General features: G+C 36.3%; 1 protein-coding gene across 3 annotated transcripts in view; it reads left to right on the top strand.

The window, feature by feature from the left end:
- Lztr1 (Leucine zipper like transcription regulator 1) overlaps window positions 1–21357 on the top strand; it is a 609234-nt gene extending 587877 nt beyond the window's left edge. For all 3 annotated transcript variants that reach the window (XM_090374223.1, XM_090374222.1, XM_090374224.1), the window contains one exon: window positions 21141–21357. In XM_090374223.1, the coding sequence (XP_090230349.1) occupies window positions 21141–21278 (138 nt within the window). In that variant the 3' untranslated portion in view covers window positions 21279–21357. The remainder of the gene's footprint in view (window positions 1–21140) is intronic.
- The last annotated feature ends 536 nt before the right edge of the window (window positions 21358–21893 follow it).

The raw sequence follows: 21893 nt of genomic DNA, 5'->3' as shown, positions 1-21893 counted from the left end.
TTTTACCTGGGGAGGGAACCAGCCTTCTGCACAACCCCCAACTTGGAGGACCAGTATGTTACTCTTCATCTGATCCCTACCCTTTGACCTGTCTAGCTAGGGTGGCCCTACTGGTAGTCTAGCTACCGCCAGCATAGCTCTCTGGGTCATCGGGATGCTCAAGCCTCTTCACCGCGACAAGGTGGTAACATTTTGGGGAGGGTTTTTTTTTTTTTTTTTGAAAATACAGTTTATAAGGAAGGTGAATTTTTTCAGCAATTTTTACACCCCAACTAAAGAAAACAGTGGAGAAATAAACAAGTATTTATGAATAAATTTTTTTTTTCTGTTATTCAATGAGAATATCTAGTATCACATTCGTAGCTACGGCAGTAGTTATTTTTAATAAATTTTTAAATATACAGCTTTCAAAATGATTATGATATGGCAGTATGTAGAGATTAATCATTCAATTTTATAAAAAAAAATGTCAAGGGTACTTTTATCATTTAAAACATAAAATTTTACATTCGAAGCTTAAGTTGTTTACATAAGCCTCTCCCTCCCAACCCTCTGTTGTAGCACAAAAAGAGAACCAAGCAAAACAAACAATGGGCACAGGTTCACTGTGTTAGACCTGCAACCAAGTAACTGGAACCAAACCTGACTCCCCACACTGTTTGTAACTGCAACCCACAAATGAACAAAAAAAGGGGGGCATATTAAGAAAATTTGTCATAATTTTCTTATATATCAATATTAATACAATAAATCACTGGATCAACAATATTGATTTTTTATTGTACATAATACACAAAAACTTATAAAACAAATAAATAGAAAAAATGTACTGAAAATATATTCATACTATAATATATATAGGTAATATATTAAATTTTTGAAATTACTGTGATAAATTACTTGCATTCAAAAACTGAAACCCAACCTGCGGACTGCAAAAAACCTCAGGCCTGATGCACTTGCAGACAACCTGAGGGTTTCTGTGGGTACCTGACCCAATGCAAGACTCTGTATCATCAAGTGAAAAGGTGAATAATATAGATGGCTACTTTTCAAGCATGACTTGTAACAGTTGTATTATCTCCTAAATCAGTGGTGTCCAACCTTTTCCTATACAGGCGCCATATTCAAAGATAGATTTTCTTTGCAGAAACTTTATTTAATAGACACTTTCCTTTACATGTAAAAGAAAAGTTTCTATTTTCATGTTACTGTTTTTTTATTTTCAGGCTATATATAAAAAATGCAAATTCCCAACGCTTTATGTGCAACAAATTTATTAATTCTTTTTGCTTAGATTTTATTAAAATTATAAAAATATGATTTTCTTTTGTTTTTTTTTAAAAAATATCGTACTTTTTGCTTTTAAATGCTCTCTTTAGAAAATTTACAACCTGAAAAGGATCACTGCTTTTCAATATTAAGGTGAATAAATAAATATAATGATACACCTAAAATTGAAAATATTTTTAAAAAATTTTAAGTACAATACACAGTAACATTTACTGAACAAAACTTAACATTTAATGAGATGATTGAGGCTGGATATTTTTAGATAATTGTTCAGAATTTGCAATTCTCAATACGGAATGAAGATGCCTATCTGTTATTCTGTTTCTTTTTAAATATATATTTGATTTCTTGGATGAAAAAATTTGCTCGCAAACATATGTTGATCCAAACAAAATAACCATTTTCATGACCATGCGGGCCTTATTCAGGCCGTAAGATAAGGCCTATGGCCTGGATTTATAAAATAATGGCTTCTTTCAAAGCTGCTTGGTCTAATCAGAAACAATAAGTTGATTGTATGCGTTGATATGAGTATAACTTATATTGTGCAGTTGCACTTCATAACTGGGTTGTCATTATTGTAACAACAGGATACCTCACCACCCACTGATGAGAAGCCAATAAGCTTTGAAACTGTGCCATTTGGTGGTGGTATCCACCGAGAATAAGTAACATTAGTCTACTCCATTGGTGAAGTGTTACTTATTCGAGGTAGTGCAGTACTGTGGCAACTTGTTGTAAAGGTATTCACACTGTGAGATATAATTAAAACTACCTTGGTAGCAGAAATGGTGTGTGTGCGTGCGTGCGTGTGCATTGCCCATGCATAAGTAAACTTCTTCAGTATGTAGATTTTTTTTTTTTTTTACCGCTTTTTTTTTTTTTTTTTCTGCATAGTGACAGCAGTTAAAGAGATAGTATTAATACCAAAAGTAACATAGTTTACTTGAAGGTGCTGAGTCTCTCATCAGGCTTGGACTATTCTTTTGTTTCCAGATGTTCTGAATATCCTTGAGGATTGACTCAATCCCTACTTTTCAAACTATGTATTCCTGAGTATTGTGCTATTTGATCATATTTTATAAAATCTAAGAAAAACTGGGCAGTGCTTTATTTAATTTTTTTTAAAATACTATTTGGTAAAATAAAAAAAAAAAAAAAATGCCTGATTTTGAAGATCACCTGTACTCACTCAGCTTGTTCCCAGTCTGAGTTGGTTATGACAGCTGGCTGATGACACCAATGAATGTCTGAACTATTATTACTAGGGATGATCTTGAGGGAAAAGAACATAATTTTTTTTTTTTTTTTTTAAGTTTAATGACAAATCATGCTGTTTGAGGTATGAGGTGATTTGGACAAGACTATTATTAATGTCAGTTGTGACAGTTTTCATAGTTGATATTAAAAGCAGTTGATATCAGAATGTTTATATCTACTGCACATGCAATGATATTCTGATTGCCGAGGACATGGGATACAATGACAGCTGTAAAATCCAGATCGGACTCCCCAGATGGATGGGGGAACCAGCAGAGATAGCTTTCTTTTAAAAACAAATACAGTTGCACTACCTGTACTACCCCATCATGGAGAAGTGTAGAATGAGAGGAAACTTGAGACACTACAGGTGTCATTAGGGGCAAACAGTTGGTTCAGTATGGTTGTTCAAGAGCATAGAGGCCATTTGGGTATCTCACAGGAACCCAAAATTTCATCTTCTTATTCCCTGATATTTTATACAGGAATACTCATAGTGAATATTTCACCAAAACTGTTTCAGAAAAAAAAAATAAAGATTAATATCAAAGTAATTACAAAAACTTCTCCCTTGGCTCCCTTCACTGCTAGCTTAGGCATCAGTGGGATGGACTTGGGTAATAAAATGACTAAAAATGTAATTTGATAATTGTTGTCAATAATGGACACTTCTTGTTGCACCGATCTACAATTTGTTGTTCCTCATGCATGGCTCTCAGCATTACATTGACATCTAATTTGATTTTTCTCACTAATTTCATTAGCCACTCTATTTGCAAATCTTTCTCTATCAAGCTCATGTCATGTACCTGTTTCTTCCTGTCTTTCAACCCTTTTCTCTGTTTGCTTTGCTTTCAGCAGCTTTTTCACCACTCTGCCAAACTGTATATTGCTTCTTTTGTTCTTAAGCTTGTTGGTGGTAATGTATTTGAGAAGCAGTTTTACCTGGCATTTTCTATTTACTAAAAATTAAAAAGTTAAATAATGAAAATTTTGAAAGTTGGACAAAAAATGTTTTGGAAAATTTTACATAAAACCTATCGCAAAAGAAATCAGATCAAAAGCTTGTTTAGTCTTTGAATTATTCAAGTTCAAAGAGCATTCCTGGCAGAGGGACATAAGCAAATTATTATACATATTCGTTCTCCTCCTGGTTGTTGTCTCACATGTTTTGGCCTTGCCAAAAGCAGGAAAGGATCTCACTGGCTTTACAAACTATTGTTCTTTTGCTCTTACTAGTTGCCTAGAAAATATTCTAAAAGATAATTAACTTCTGGCCCCTATATGATTCCTTGAATCAAACCTATTTTTACTCATTGAGTAAAAATAGGTGTGGATGTCATAAAAACAAGCCAACATTTGATCTCTTTTAAAGCAGAAACAAACATCTGAAATGCTTTTCTTTGAACTAATCGTATTTATGATTTGCTCTGATATTGAAAAGGCCTATGGTACCACATAGTGATATGGCATCCCTCACGATCTACATGTTTTGACTGCGTGGTTATCTTTCAAAATTCATCAAGAATTTCTTAAATAAAAGATCATTTCAGGTTTGGTTTTTCAGTGCACTTTCCCAAACATATATATATGTACATTTGAAGGGGGGGGGGAGTCTCTCAAGGCTCTGTTCTTAGCCACACTATTTTCAGTAAGAATTAATTCTGTTCCTAACGCAGTTGAACATATCTTCATGCTGAAAATCTTGCCATCTCATGCTAAACTCAAATTATAGACTAATAGAAAGACAATTAAAATGTATCATTTTAATTGTCTTTCTATTAGTCTATATTAGAAAGATGAAATTAGAAAAATGAGCAAAAAACAGTGGGCTACTGGCTCTCCAAACAGAAAAACAGCTGCAATTCGTTTCTGCTAAAAGAGATTTGGCGAGGACACTGACTTGGTCATCGCCAAATCTCTTTCAGTCATAACATCAAATTTCTAGTTCTCATATTTGATAAGATGCTAACCTTCCTATATCACATTAAATACATCTGTGCCAATTGCCTATAGAAATTAAATCTCTTCAGAAAACAATATCTGCTTTAGCATGGGGTGTGGTTTATCGCATGCTACTACTTTTTATATCATTTTTTTTAATCAGACCCAAACTGACTATGGTGTTCCTGTTTATGCCTCAGCCAGGGAAAGTGTACTAAAATGGCTTGATCCTACATCACAGTGCCTTGTGCATTGTGCCAAGAGCCATTTTGACTGTTGCTAGTTCGTAGGCCTCTATATAGAAGCCTAAAAACCCTTGCTATATATCCTCAGGCAAACTACTCGGGAATTATATTTCTGAGTAGTTTTCCTGAAATACAGACTTTCTGTATTTCAACAATTAACATTGAAATACAGAAAGTCTGTATTTCAATGTTAATTGTACATTATTGAAATCTGCACCCCAACCCCAGAATGTGGCGTGAATTTCAGTAACATGTTTCCAGAAGTTGAGAAAACTTATCCACCATGGCACACTCCTGTTGTAGATTGTGACAATTTCTTTCCGTGGTGGAGAAAAGACATCCCAAGCAGAAACATCAAGCGACTTTGGTCCTTGAGGTTGTCACAGACATTCTCTGCCAGACAAGATGTACTTGCTACCTGGGAGTCTAAACTGCTGATGGAACTGATATTTGGGTGACACTCAAGTCAAGTGGACCCAATTTCGGCGAAGTCTGGATGGTCTGTGACAGGCAAATCCTCTGCTTGCACCATCACGATGGTGGGACTGTTAGTAATCCCCCATGCACAAGCACACTGTGGATGACCACCCAGGTGTGAACCAATGTAAGCAAGGGTCTAGGTGTGCTGCCCACACCACATGGAGGAATGCCACCCCTCTGTGTTACCAGGCAATACTAGGTGGTAGATGACTCTCATCAATCAGTGCAATACCACCACTTTGCTTTTGGATATTTGAAGTGGTGGAATCCATGTTCAGTCTCCAGAGCTAAGTTCCAGTCAACCCTTCCCCATCTCTTCCATCATGCAGTATGACTGATGACTGTTGAGATTATGATAGACAACATGTAAAATGTTAGTGTTAGTTGTCTGATGGCACCAGGGAGTTTCCCCATCTCTGCCTTGTGTTCTTTGTGAGTGACACAGAACTCTGTGGAGGTCAGAGATTTAAAAAGTGTGTGTGGGGAGTGATCTGTTGTGTAACATTGTGTTCTGTTGTTTCTCTGACCATTTAGCCATTGGGCCCCTATTGGGACCCACTGTTGCCCACACTTTGCCACAAGGAGGCAGGTCAGGCACCCAGTAGCCTATTTAAGTACTCTGGCAGACTCCACCACCTAATTTCCGAGGATTTCAGTGGCAAGCCTAAAAAAAAAAGGTGTGCACACTAGAATTTGGCTGAAAGAGATTTACAAGAAAGCGGTAGAATTTGGCGGCATTGTTAAGGAGCGTACTCGGTCAGTTTAGTGAGGGGGGGAACTGAAGACTGGAGGAAAACAGATAGTAGAATAGGGACGATAGAGTAGACATCCCCAAAGAGATCAGTGGAGATGATCCCACCAGGCAAAGTATGGGAGAGGCAGGGGAGGAGGAGACAGAGATGTCTCCTCCCTCCCCTGCTGGGGATGGGGTATTAAAAGGAACCGGGTTAGAGTACCCAGTTCAGATTGCCAAATTGCGTGTCAACAGCAAAGCCGCAGTATGTCTTTGTCGGTTATGGTTGTCATGTCCGTGTAGTGTCGAATCCGGTAGGAAGGTCAAACTGGCCATCCTGCTCCTCGGGTGGGATATGTTAGCTGAAAGTGGGGAACCCACCAGACGAAAGGGTAGGAGAGACACACATTTACTTCATTCATAATCTGCATTCTCACTCTACTTGCATTCTATTTTTTTTTTTTTTAATACTTTTTTCTTATATTTTATAATTTTTTTTTTATTTCCAAGTTTTATATATACAGTAGGACTTCTCTATTACGAACTTCTATTTAGCGAATTTCTCTATATTACGAATTTTTTTGCAAAACATTGCACCTTGAAACAAAATTACATGTAAAATTAACCCCATATAGTGAAGCGTTAGTCTCTCTATAACGAATTTTTAAAAAAAATTAGTAAAAGCATTTTTGAAGATTTTCAAGAATTTACTGCTAAACAGCCACTCAAATATACTGCCTCCTTCCTTCCAAAATTGTGCATTAGCATCTGGAATTAATCATCCTTTTAGTGAACACTTGTGGCCATTGATGCCCGTAGGAGGGTCTTTGTTTCATTTTTGTTACAGTTTTAAAACCAAATGGGTTTTCTTAAAAGTGGTCATAAACTTTACAATAAATAGGGTAGAGTAGATTTGTAAATTGATGTTGGCTAAGGGGAAAAGGAAATTTGCTGCGGTAAACCTTTAGCATGCTGTGGCGGCAATACATAGAATGCTACCATTGTCCCATTGTCGGTTTTTAGTAATGCTTACTGAGTGACATTCGCTTCTCACCTCAACTGTACTATGCGACCTTCCTGTCAATCATTATATGATATGTCCGTTAGTCCAGTTCTCATCTAACTGGACTAAATTCCAAATTCTTTGGAAGTTGACTACACCTTTAATAAAACAGTGTGGATGACAAGTGATATTTTTTAAGAATGGATATTAAAACTAGACAAGCGTATAACAAAAGAAAAAAGAAAAATCATGTTGGCAACTGACAACTGTCCGGCACATCCTGCCAAACTTAAAAGTGTAAAGTTGTTGTTTTTACCACCAAACATAACGTCAAAACTCCAGCCAGTGGACCAAGGTATTATTAAAAATTTTAAATTTCATTATCGAAAGAGAATAATAATAATAATGAAGATTGTCAATGCGTTATCAGAAAATAGAAACTTGGAGGTTACAATTAACCTTAGAGATTGCATCTCCGAACTGGCAAAAGTTTGGATAAACGATGTCACTGAATACAACTGGATGAACAAGATGAACTGCCCCTTTCACAACTGAAAAACTTTTGGACGTTATTAGAATCGTCCAGAAACATCGAAAATGAAATAATATTGGATATAGTTATGTTTATGTAGATCAAGATCTGACTACAGCAGAACATCCAAATGAAGATGAAATACTGCTGAACAGTGTTAGACGCGACCATGATCATGAAGAAATTAACGATGACGCTGAAGACACGTCAGAACAACCCGTAGAAAAACCAACTCACGAAGAAATGATTAATGCTTTTAAAACGGTTATGGGTCTACAGTTTTGTGAAAATGTTCCTGATAATGTTTTTAATGCTCTGAACAAATGTAAGGTTTTCTTTGAGAATCAGACATTTTTTAATTGTATTGTGCAAACGAAAATTACACATTTTTTTAAATTTGTGATACTTACCAGCGAAAATTGTGTAAACGTAATTTAAATAAGTGTTTGTGAAATAAAATACATTAAAAATAAATGTAGATTCGTTTTCATTTTCTAATTAGATAACAATTTCTAATAAAAAAGATATTCTCTGTATAACGAAATTTCTCTATAACGAAATTTTTCGCTGGATTTATCAAATTCGTTAAAGGAAAGTTCGACTGTATATATATATATATATATGTATAATTTTATATATTTTTACAATTATATATATATATATATATATATATATATGATAATTAAATAGATCTGATATTTAAAATAAAATAAAAACATCAGCCAGTAGTACGGCAAAAACGTAGAGCGAAACACAACGTTATAGATATAATTAGGCTTCATGTGGAGGATTTGCATTTGCTGCCTCTAATGATAGCTTTTTATTTATTTATTTTATTTTATTTTTATTACCTTTGCTTAACTTTTATATTACATCATATATATATATATATATAATTTTATATATTTTTTACAATTTAACTCTGTAATATTTGGATTCTATATATATATATATATACACACACACACACACACACACACACACACACACACAGGGTGTTTCAAAAGTGATGGTACTGACTATGGGAGCACTAGTTTAGCAAAAAAAGCTGTGAATTCTTTGCTAAGGGTGGTTTTATTAAACATAAGATAATACATTTTTAATTTTTGGTTTCCACACCACAGAATTTTGCAGATATTACATGTTACAGGATTTTTTTCTTACACCATTTCCTCAAGATCAGGTGTTATACTTCTGGGCCTACCTGCTTGTGCTCCATGTGCGAAGCGCCCATGTTCTCTAAGGCATTGATGTACCTTGATGAATGTGCACCTGTTGAGCTGCCTTCGTTGCTGTAACCTCTTTCCAAGCTGAAGACACGTCAGAACAACCCGTAGAAAAGCCAACTCGCGAAGAAACGTCAGAACAACCTTTTTTTCTTTGACAAGTACATAATATGCCTACTACATCTCAGAGAATTGAGAGAGGGGAAACGGAGAGAATGAGCATAACCTAACCTAAACAAACAAGTCAGTGGTGGATCCCAACTAGAACTGTGTAATATCTCAAAAACGATTCACTTAAGGACCCATGTTTACTAGGCATTTTTTTTTGCATATTGTAGTCTGTACAGTTCACCTTTAAATTATTGACCATCACTTTTGAAACACCCTGTATATATATATATATATTTTTTTTTTTTTTTTTTTTTTCACTCGCACTCATTCATCTTTTTCTCACACACAGCAGGGGGAGGATGCAATGAAAAAGTAATGTAATGTAAATAAAGTAATGTAAGTTATTTTTAACTTTGTATTCTTTCGGCCAATTTCATTTGCTATTCCACTCATTCGCATTCACTCTATCTTTCCCTCACTCTTTCTTTCACCAAAATTGCCATTTATTCCCTTTTATCATAATTCCTAGTTCACTCAGTGCCCAGCCTATTCATTCTATCTTTCATTCTACATTGCATCCCCTTGCTACCAGCTTATTGATATTTTTCAGCTAATCTGCTTCCCTGGCTGCCTGTACATCTCCCTCCCCTACATGGTTACTTATTAGGTGTGGGCCCCAGGTTCCTACACATGGCAGGGTAGTCCTGAGGAGTTTTGTCATGTCAAGTTTCTGTCAGGGCACAGACAGAAACCTGATTGGATAGTTCTCTGCATTTCGAATACTTTCTGTGTAAAAGATGTAAAGGCTTTATAATTTTTCTGTTCTATGATGAACAGATGTTTTTCCCCCCTGGGAAGGGGGCCAATCTGTACTATTAGCTCTGTTCTGGGGATGTCATAAATTATACATTCATATAGAATGTGTGCCCAATCTTCCCTCTCACCACAGGTGCAATTTGGTTCATCAGTCTGCCCAAAGGAGGTTAGTTTCGCCTTTAGAGAGCCGTGACCTGTCAATATAAATGTTGCAAAAATTCCAGGGGCATACCACTTAGGTGGCTTTGGGCTAACAATTGCCACCCATGGCAGAAACCTTTTGATAACCAGATTACTTCATACAGCATGCCCCCCCCCCCCAACTTTTTCTTAATATTGAATACACCATGAATTGTCAAACTAATAGAGTAAGCTTATCTGCAAAATGATCTAACCTTCCGAAACGTTTCCTAGTTCATTTCACAAATATATGTGGTCTCATTTCTAATCTCAACAATGTCCATTTCCATTTGCAGTCTGCCAAACCCCATGTACTTTTTCTGACAGAATCTCAGTTCTCAGTTGATTCAACTACTGCTCATCTCGGTTGCTCAAATTATTCACTGTATGATTCCTTTCGCCTCAAAGGTGGTACTTGTGCATATGTCCATTCTGATATTCCCTGTCAGAGACTTGGTAATTTGGAATATCCTCTTTTAGATCTTTTCTGGCTTAAAATTCCTCTACTTCATTTTGTCAAATTCATCTGTTGCCTCTACCGTTCTCCCAATTCCACTAATCACTTGGAGCTCTTCGATTTCCTCTCTTTGCAACTTGACTTTCTCCAGTCCAACTTTCCTAACACTGAGGTAATTTTCCTTGGTGATTTTAATGTTCACAACTCCAGCTGGCTTCCATTTTTTAGTCACACTGACCAGCTGGTCAAGATGCTGAGGCTTTTGCAATTACTCATGACCTTGCACAGATTTTTCATTTACCTACAAGAATACGGGACAATCCTAACCATACAGCCAACATGCCTGATCTTTTTCTCACAAACAACCCTTATAAGTACATGGTTGAAGCGAATGGTCCTTTAGGCACCTCAGATCACAACTTGGTGATTGTCTCTTCTCCAATGGAGCCTTTATCTCATGGCTATTCCCATCCTCATGTTGTTTGGCATTACAAGAATGCAGAATGAGATGACCTGCGAGATTTCTTTTCCTTGGTCGGACTACTGTTTCAAAACTTCTGATGTCAACGTTTGCTCAGATCGAGTCAGTGAAATTATTTTTGTAGGAATGGAATCCTTTATCCCACATTCCACTTTAAAATCCCGCCCTTTATCTAATCCTTGGTTTTACAATAAATGTGCTAAGGCTGTTCAGAAGAAGAATATTGCATATTGTAATTGGCTTGTTTCAAATTCTTCAGTTTCATTTTTTGTCTGTAAGAAAGCTCACAACAATTGTAAAGCAGTTATTAATTAGTCCAAACTATATTTTGAACAGGCTAAGAGTAGAAAACTTGCTTCTTACCCTAATGGTAGATGCAATGTTTGCCCATCTCTGCTCCCACCTCTGTCAAAACCAGATGTTTCTGTTGTCACTTCAGCCAAGGATAAAGCTGCCCTACTAGCATCCCATTTTTCTTCTAACTCATGTATTAATGATCTTGGTAAAACACCTCCCACCATTCCCAACACGCTCCATTCAATGCCTCTTGTGGTCTTCTGTCAAATGGATGTCATAAGGATTTTGACGAATCTTGATGCTAAGAAAGCTCCAGGTCCTGATGGTATTTCTCCACTTTTTGTCAAAACCTGTGCTCCTGAACTTACTCTTGTTCTTTGCCGCCTTTTTTTCACTTTCTTATTACAAAGGTGTTTTTCCTTCTGCTGGGAAATTTGCTCATATCCAGCAAATTCCTAAAACGCGTGACAAATTCCTCCCATCCAATTATAGTTCCATTGCAATAACTTCTACTCTTTGTAAACTAATGGAGAAATCAATTAATTGCCAACTCTTAACTACCTAGAAACCTTCAGTCTGTTAATGATCACCAGTGTGGATTCCATCAGTGTCGGCCCACTGGTGATATTTTGGCTTATATTATTCAATTATGGACAGATTCAATAGAAAAGTGCGGCGAACACAAACGGTTGCTCTAGACATCTAAAAGGCTTTCAATTATGTTTGGCATAAAGGTCTTCTAAACAAGCTTCCATCTTATGGTTTGCCAACTGCTTTTTGTAATTGGTTATCCAGATTTCACTCTGACCGCTCACTGAGGGTGATGGTAGATGGCTCTCTGTCTCCTAACTTCTCCACTAATCCTGGTGTCCCCCAAGGTTCGTTCAGTTCTTTCTCCCACTCTTTTCTCTTCTATACTAATGACCTTCTTCTATTGACTGGAAATCTTATCCATAGTTTTGCTGATGATAGCACATTGCATTCCATTTTCCATTTTGAAAAACTTTGCCCTGCTCAATCAGCTTCAATTTCTCGAATATCCGCTACCAATTCCTTAAATGTCGATCTCCGGTGAAGCAAAGACAACTTCATCATCATCATCAGCCATTTTCAATCCACTGCAGGATGAAGGCCTCTCCAGCAACTTTCCAGTTCCTTCTGTTTTGTGCAATGGCCATTCATTTACTACCCACAAACTCATGAATTTCATCTGTCCATCTCCGTTGTTGTCTTCCCGTTTTTCTTCTAGCTCCGCTTGGGTACCATTCTGTTATTTTCTTTGTCCATCGTCATCATGTCTTTGAGGTATGTGTTCTGCCCAGGACCATTTTATTTCTTTAGTTTTCATAAGAATGTCCTTTACTTGAGTTTGCTGCCTAATCCATGTGTTTCTCTTCTTATCTAACCATCTGATTTCCAATATAATTCGTTCCATTCTTCGCTGTGTAGTTCTTAGCTTCTCTTCTATTCTTTTGGCGAGTGCCCAAGTTTCACTTCCATAAGTCATTGTGGGGAGTATACATTGGTTCATTACTTTGTTTCAGACAAATTAGGATATTGTTCCTCAGTATGTGACTATATTTCCTGAATGCTATCCATCCAAAATTTATTCTTCTCTTCACTTCCAGCCATTTATCATTATTACAGCTAATGACTTGTCCCAGATAAGTATGACTCCACCTTTTCATTTACTGCTCCTTCAATAATTATATCCCTTTCTGTGGCATACTTGTTCATCATTACTTTTGTTTTAGCCATATTCATCTTTAGTCCAAAATCCTTACTAACTCTGCATAACCGATTAAGATTTTCCTCTACTTCTTTGGGATCGTGGCTTATGACCACAATATTATCTGCAAATCATAAATGGTTTAGGTAATCTCTATTCACATTGATTCCTTTCTTTGACCAGTCTAATCTTCTGAAAGCTTCCTAAAGGGCAGCAGTAAACAACTTCAGAGATATTATGTCTCCTTGTCGAACTCCTTTCTCAATTTTAAATTTGCTACTGTCTTTGTCTAGTCTAATAAAGAAGGTAGCGTCTCATATATTTTCTTCAAAATCATAATATATGGTGTATCTATGCCTTGTCTTTCCAGTGCCCAAAACATTGCCTTATGGAGTCAAATGCCTTTTCATAATCTTTTCACAAATGCTAGGCATAATGGTGTTTTATATTCATTTGCTTTTTCCATTAGCTGTGATATTACGTGAAAGTGATCCATAGTTGAGAGTCCTGTCCAAAAGCCCACTTTGCTCTTTCCATTGATTCTCATCAGGTATTCTTTCTAATCTGTTAGTAATGACCCTTTTGAACAACTTGTAGATATGTGATAGAAAGCTAATTGGTCTATAATTTCCAATTTCTGATTTATCTCCTTTCTTATGCAGCAAAACTATGATTGCATTATTCCACTCCTTAGACATCACACCTTTTCTAATGCATTTTGTGAAGAGTCTTGCCAGTTTCTGTGTCATGTCTCTTCCTCCCAATTTTAATAACTCTACGGTAACTTCATCTTCCCCTGAGGCTTTCTGGTACTTCATTTTCTTCAAAGCACGTTCTACCTCATCAAGAAGGATATCCGGTATGTCGTATGGGTTACTAATTTGCGATCCATCTTCCCCACTGCTGGCATCAATCACTCGCTCCTTATATAATTCTCTATAGTAGTCTTCTGTTATTTGAATTATGAATTATTTGAATTAAGTACACCAACGCTATTGTTCAGTTTCAGTATCATTTGTCTTTCTGTATTTCTGCTCATGGCTGCTGATTTAAATCCTTTGTTTTCCCTTAACGCTTGTTCTACTTTTCTTGTATTAAACCCTCTTATGTGCTCTCTGAGTCCTTTCTATTGGCTTTGCATAACTCAGTATACTCAATTTTATCCTTGTCAGTTTTTGCCTTGCTCTTCATTTGTCATCTTCGGTTCATCGTGATAAGTGTTTCTTGACTAATTTTTTCTTCTTTTGATTTCTTTTTACCTATAGGTTTCTTGGGCTTTATTGCTTTCAGAAAGTTGTAGTATTCCTCGTCGATATCTTTGTCCCGAACGGGATTACTGAACAAGAAACCTATAGTTAAGTCAGTTTTTTCCTTTCCTTTCTTACATCACTTCCAACATTTACCTTGTTCAGGACAGTAACATCATTCACGAAATATCTTCTGTTTAATGAGTATGAAGCCGATTTCATTAGTTGTTAATCCATTTAGGCTCTTCCATGTCCACTTTTTGTTCATCCTTTTCTTGAAAAAAAGTGTGCATTACTGACAATCCTCAAGATTCTGCAAATTCTACAAGTCTTTCACCTCTTTCATTTCTTTAACCAATTCCAAAATTTCCTATAGTTCCCCTTTCTGCACTGTTTTGGCTCTTCCCAACCTTAGCATTGAAGTCCCCCCATAATAATTGTGTAGTGGGTTTTCTGCTCATCTAGAAGACTCAATTTTGGTATACATTTCTTCAGCCTCTTCGTCGCCGTGGCTCAATGTTGGTGCATAATTGATTATAATCTTTAGCTTGTACCTTTTAGAAATCCTCAGCAGTAGTCTTCACGCACTTGGTGATGTACTTTTGAATTCCAAAATGTTGTTTTTTATATCTTTATGGACCAGAAAGCCAACTCCACTTTCACTCCTTTCACTGTTTCCATTGGTGTACATCAGATTTCCACTCGATACACTTATAAGTGATTCATTTCTTCTTCTTGTTTCAGCCAAACCGATGATATTCAAAATTCACATTTTGTAATTCCTTTTCCAGCTCTAATATCCTGTCTTCACTGATGAGCGATCTTACATTATAACTGGCCAAGTTCAGTTTCTGTGCATGGCAGCCTAGTCGTATCCAGAGATTCTTAGCACCCTCTGCTTCCACTCTGATCCTCTCGCTGCACAAAGACAACTTAGTTGATTTCAATCCTTCTAAAACTCAGTCTTGTCTTATATCTTGCAAAAAGGATTCTTCTGTTCCTGTGCTTATCCTCGGTGACACTCCGATTTCTAGGCAAGTTGATATATCTCTTTTGGGGATTATCCTGACTTCTAATCTCTCTTGGCACAAGCACATTACAAATATTGCTTCCTCTGCATCTAAAAAACTTGGTTTTCTCTTTCGCTCTCAGCATTACTTTTCTTCCAAACAGCTGTTCACTGTGTACAAATCGCAAATCCGCCCTCCCATGGAATATTATTCCCACATCTGGGGCAATGCCCCCAAAACCTCTCTCAGGCTTCTAGATTCCATTCAGAAGAGGGCAGTTAGGTTAATTAATGACTAATCTCTAATAGAGTCTCTCCACTGTCTGTCTCATACACGTACTGTTTCTGCTGTATGCCTTTTCTACAGATACTTCCATGGGCACTGTTCTTCTGAATTGGCTTCTATAATTCCCGCTCTCTCTTTCAAAACAGTCCGAACACACGTCGCCACCAACCAACATCTATTTACTGTCCAACTTCAAACTCATCCCAGAACCAACTTTTCATCTTCCTCATTTATTCGTTCACCTGCCATTTTCTGGAACAACCTTCCTTCATATGTCTTTTCTGAAGATTATGGTCTACAGAAGTTCAATTCTAATGTCAAATATCTTCTCTTGTATTCTCAACCTCCAACCCAAGCACAGTACTAAGTGCTATAGGTTCTAATACCTCCGGTGTTTGGAGTTTTCATAAAAAAAAATACAAAAAACTACAAGCTGTCCATCTGCAGAGTTTCACAATTTTACCAAACTATACATTGATGGCTTGAAAGCAGAGTAAGGTTGGTGCATGCAACTGTGATCTTTTCTATCAAACATTTCCCAACAACTCCCATCAAAATTTAGTATGTACACTGCAGAACTGTATGCTGTATTTTTATCCTTGAAGATCATTAATCAATTTTCACTTCAAGGAACCATTATGTATACACTCTTTCAACCGCCCTCCATTGCAGAAAATCTGAACTACATTAATGCAACTTCAAGGCAATAATTGAAGAAGAATTTTGTGCTCCTGGGGGGGGGGGGGAGATCAGATTAGTTTTTAAAAAATTTTGCAGTTTTTTGATTAACATATTAAATCATATTCATTATATAGCTTCAGAGCCCTAGTCATGTTTGTTAGTTTATTTTTAAATTTATCGAAAGATTTTCTACGTTCCAAATTACTATATGTAGAACCTTTGTATGAGTGATTTTCCGCAAATATCATATCTCGTAATTTATACTTAGTGCATGGAGGGAAATTCTACTGTGAGAGTTCATGGTAGAATCACGTAGGTTGGTATTAGTAAGATAATTTTTATTATCTATTATGATTAACTTATAACTACAAACGTGATGATATGCGTAATACATATAACATAAACTTGATAGTGTGGTAGTATTATTGCTGCATAACCAGTGATTTAGACTAGTGTTATTATTGCATTTAAGTATATTAGTTTAGTATTCTCAATTATACTGAATTTAAATGGAAATCATATCCCACACTAGAGCAGCAATGCAACAGGCTCAAAGTAACAGGAGTGCTGTGGCTCAAAGTAACAGGAGTGCTGTGTCCTACGAATCATGGCCTGACGAAATGTGCTGTTTAGGCTATGTTTCTGGACCTTTCTAGAACAGGACATGGGGGTATTTAAATGAATTATGAATTTGAAGTGCTGGTCAAGTCATCAAATGCAGACATTGTTGGGATATCAGAGACATGGTGTCACTCAGATATAAGGGATGCAGAATTTGAATATGGAGTTGAATTTGAGTACAATCTGAAAGAAAGGACAGACAGGATAGGTGGAGGGGATTATGCTCTGTTAGAAAACATAAAATAAGGTAGTGTGTCCATTCAAAATGGGTGGCTGTTTGCAATATTTTGTCAGTCTGGGTGTGACATAAGTGCTTGAAAAGCAAAAATGAAAGTAAGAGCATGTTATAAGCCTAATAACTCTGCTGAGTATAATGAACAGCTGTACAGAGATATAGTGAGCCAGTAAATCAGGATGTCTTATAACAGGCAATTTTAACTTTCCATATTGACTGGAACTTGTTGGTTGGTCACTTACATGGTAGCAAGACTTTTGTGGAGTTAAGGGATAATTGTTTCCCGGCTCTTGATTATCGGCAATGACCCTCCATATATTAAGAATCTGCAGATAAAACACCTACTAGGTGGCAGCAATCACAATGTACTGATGTGGGATTTACTTAAAGATGTAAATAGACTCGAAGGCAAGAGAAGCGGCTTTGTGTTTATAAAGGTGACTACAGCAGTCAGACAGTTTTTAAATTTTATGCAGCGGAAAAAACTGATGAAGTCACCAACAGCAAATTCTAAATGGGAAGCATTCGGGGATATGTTATCATAGAAACTACTAGGATTTTTATACCAAACAAGCGATACAGTTCAAGGCATAGATCTAAATGGATATCAGATGAACTGATGAGACCCATGTCAGTGAAGAAAATGAATGGGGTGCATGTAAATTATCAGGCAAAACAAATGCCTAAAGTAGATATAAAATAGTCTGCAATCAAGTCATAAAGTCAGTTAGACAAGCCAAGGCAAATTACAAGTCTGACAAAGAATGCAAAGAAAAGCAACAAAGCCTCTTTTACTTATGTAAACAGTAGAAGGTAGGTTTTGAATCTTGCATCATTTAACATGTTTAATTTTTTAATTGTTTAATTTTTTTGCATGTGTCAATGTTAACATTGACAAATGCAAAGCACTGCTGTGAGTAGAAGTAACCCCAGAGAAACATGCCAACTGTGTGGTACTACACTTAAGGTGATAGAAAATGAAAAAGACCTGGGAGTAGTTGTGCAGTCATATATGAAGTTTTCTGTGAGCAGTGCAGACAGGCTGCCAGAGCAGGTCATGGGGTATTGTCAATGACATACAGGAATTTTGCTAGTAGGAAAAAGGTGATTATCCCTTTGTATAAGGCAGTGGGGAGGCCATGCCTTGAGTACTGTGTACAGGTCTGGAGGCCTCATTTTAGGAAAGATATAGAGTTGCTTGACAAAGGGGGTCCTCGTACTAAGAAAGGCTTAAGTCTGCAAGTTGCAGCATCTGGAAACTAACTAAACTCTTGTGAGGTGATCTGATTGAAGTGTATAAGGCCTTGAATGGATTGAGCAGGCTCAATTCTGATGGAATTCTTCCACTAGCTCAGATTACAAACCTGAGGGGACATAAATTCAAGTTGAGGAAAGTCAGTTGTAGAATAAATATGCGGAAATTTGCCTTTAGCCAGCATGTAGTTTATTGCTGGAGTAAACTTCCATCTATCATTGTGGAAGTTGATAGCATAAATAAATTCAAGGAGAAACTGAACAAACCTTTAGAGGGAATGGATATGTGAAATTGCTTTTTTTTTTTGCTGATGCTACATAAGCTCATACACTTGGTTTCTTGCATCACATGCCCCTACTACTGCTATTTGCCACTGGATATGAAAGGATTAGCTGTCAACAACCTATGCAGAATCATCATCCTGCAGAGGTTGTTGATAAACTGAATGAGTATTTTGCCTCTACATTCACACATCAGAAATTTTTTTAGGGATGGGGATGCCAGAAATGTATTGTATTCTACAGGAAGCTGAATAATTTTGCTATAACTGAGAGGAAGGTACCTGGGGTGGGTGAGATCTATCCATTTATGTTAAAGGAAGGGTAAAGTAAGCAGGTCTTTAGCCATGATTATGAGAGTATCTCTGGATTAGTGGAGGTTGTAATGGACTAGAGATGTGCAAGGCGCCTCCGTAGCCAGGTGGGAAGGAGCAGCAGTGCGTAGCACACCCTTCTTGATTAGACCGGGGTTCGAGCCCGCCTCCACCAAATACGGAGGATGCGGAAAGGTCAGGGAATGACCACCGCATATCCCCGAGCAGTATGGCCTTAGTTGCTAATGCTCCTAAAAACCAAAATAACAACAAACAGATGTGCAAATGTATCTCTAGTTCACAAAGGGAGTCAAAGATTTCATGAGTAATTAGAGACCTGTTAACTGCCTTCTGTTCTAGAGATAATAATTGAGTCACTGGTTAAAGAAGTAATGCAGGACTATCTAGAGAGGAATGCAATTATACTGCAGTCATAGCATGGATTTGTTAAGTGGGGGTGGTCTTGCATCACCAGTCTACTTGGACCTACAACAATGATAAAGGAACTGAACCTAAAAAAAAATAATTTTGACATCATATACTTAGATTTCAGAAAAGCTTTTGATACCATTGCACATAAAAGACTGCTATACAAATTGGAGTAATGTGACATTAAGGGCAAGTTACTGCTGCAAATAAAGGAAAGATTAAGTGGGAGAAGGTAGAGTCATTATCAGTTTGCACTTCTCTTTTTGGCCTAATGTTATTAGCAGAACCCCTGGGTTCTGTGCTGAGCTCATTATTATTATTTTCTATATTTACTAATGATATCGATGAAGGTATATCAGTTTTAATATATAAGTTTTCAGGTGATACAATGATTGACAGGGTGGTTAATGAGAATAATCAAGGTATGGTACTGCAACAAGATCTAGACAAATTAGGTAGATGGGCTGAAAAGTAGCAATTGAAATTTAATATTGACAAGTGCAGGGTACTTGATATGGGAAGAAGTAATTCCAGATGCATGGTACCACACTCAGGGCAGTGGAGAATGAAAATGACATGAGTGTAAACATGGGGTTTTGTCAATAATTTAAAGGAATTTTGCCAGCAGGGATAAGGAGATGATTACCCCATTGTATAAGGCACCAGTTAGGTATGTGGTACACTCAATCTTGAGTACTACATACAAGTCTGGAGGCCCCATTTTAGGAAGGTTGTGGATCTGTTGGAATGGGTGCAGAGAAGAGCAGTGGGATTGGCAAGAGGAACAAAAGGGTACTCTTATTGGGAAAGGTTTCAATTCTACAAACTGCAGCTCCTAAAGCCCAGGCACCTGTCAGATCTGATTGAGGTGTCTAAGGCTTTCAATTCTTTGAATATTCATAGACCGAGCAAGCGGAAAGATTCCATCAGCTTGGTGCTGATGGAATCTTTCCTCTTGCTCAGGCTATGCCCATGATGGAGATATAAATTCAAATTGAGGAAAGATCATTGTAGGTCAGATGTGTAGAATTTTACCTTCAGTCAGAGGGTGGTTGATTGTTGGAACAAACTTCCATCTGGTATTGGTCAGTTGTGTAAATTGAATGAATTCAAGGAAAAACTAGATAAGATGTTGGGGGGGGGGTGAAATGTAAAGTGTTGACTTTTTTTTTTTTTTTTTTTTTGCTAATGCTGTATAAATTTGCTTTAATTTGCCACTAGTACTACTACCACTAATATTAATAATAATAAAAAAAAAACATTGGTATAGAAACCATCCATTTGTATCTGCCTGTGTGGGAGAAAAAAAAATATAACAAAAAAAAAAAGCTTTATATCGATTCCTGACAATAGTTTGTAAGATTATTTAAGTTCAGTTGTGCATAATGGTACTAACTCAAGTTATATAGGTGAAAGACGAACTCGATGTTTCATCTTTTTTAGACTGTATGTGAAGCAGATTTACTGTATATATATTTTAATGTGGGATTTTACTGTGACCATATCAAGTACCATACCATTGTTGTATATTGTGCTTTATATGACTACAACTTAATATAATGTTGAATATATGCAGAAAAAAAGTTTCAGCAGATATCCCACATAGATGCATTGGTGGACTGTGCCATTCCTGTTTCCAATTATTATTCTGTATATTAGAGGAAACTGAGGTTTAGCTCTTGTAATCCTTATGTTAACTGAGTAGTCAACATGGAAGAAAAAAAAAAAAAAAAAATATATATATATATATATATATATATATATAAGACAACATTCAAAGACAAAGCAGAAAACATAGACTAAATTTCATTTCCATACAAACCAAACATATGGCAAATCTTTAATGATGGTAGAACTATATACAACTTTTTCTTTTTATAAATCAGATGTAGCATATAATAACCAGGAACAAATCACATACCATATATATATCTTATTTTGACAGAAGAATTATAATGTCATCTGCATTATAGCACTTTATATTTTATCTCTTTACAGGTAGCATGCTTACCTCGTTTCAGGCTTCTGAGTAGAGATTTGTTATTGGACATCTTAGAAGCTTTAGCAGATGATATGAGTGATTCCAAACTTTGTCAAGATATGTCTTCTGCAAGTCTCTCAACAGATGGGGTGTGATATATTTTTCTAGAATATAGACCCCCCCCCCTCTTTTTCATCGAAATGCATGAAGTCCTCCACAGAAATCAGTACAATAGTAGTCAGTGTAAATAAATGCATTAAATGGTAGTGTGTGCCAATGGTACTGTCATTTTGTGTTTTTCAATTATTTTTCTGTCATTTCCCCACCCCATTTTTTTTTTTTTTTTTTTTATGTTTAGTGTGTTACATTTAATTTTTCTTATTCCTTGTATCTGCTTATATAAGGACCAAATCCAATATTCTAATGAGTATTTAATCCTTTTCTTAAGTAATTTACAGTATGATGGTGGCAGAATTATCATAGTAAAAATTACTTCTTTTATAACTGAATGTTTTTTCATATACAGTATGTCCCCGACTTACATAAATTTTTTTTAACTCTTTTTTTTTTTTTTTTTTTTTTTTTAGGATTGTAAAATTTAAAACATAAAAAAAAATAATAATAAGCAATTAAGAATGACAAACATGGCATCCACAAATTGCACAAGTGAGATATGGAGTAACAAGCTTAAAAAATAAGAATAAAGAGAAGATTCTGAAAATTTATTTCTGTTTTTTTTTATATATGACTGAAGATTTTTGCAAAGGAGA

The sequence above is a fragment of the Mastigoproctus giganteus genome, chromosome 5 (genome assembly GCF_048544385.1).
Source record: "Mastigoproctus giganteus isolate SK-2022 chromosome 5, ASM4854438v1, whole genome shotgun sequence".
Taxonomy (NCBI): Eukaryota; Metazoa; Arthropoda; class Arachnida; order Uropygi; family Thelyphonidae; genus Mastigoproctus; species Mastigoproctus giganteus.
The sequence above is the reverse complement of the archived record's forward strand: the minus strand, read 5'-3'. Positions and strand labels throughout refer to the sequence as shown.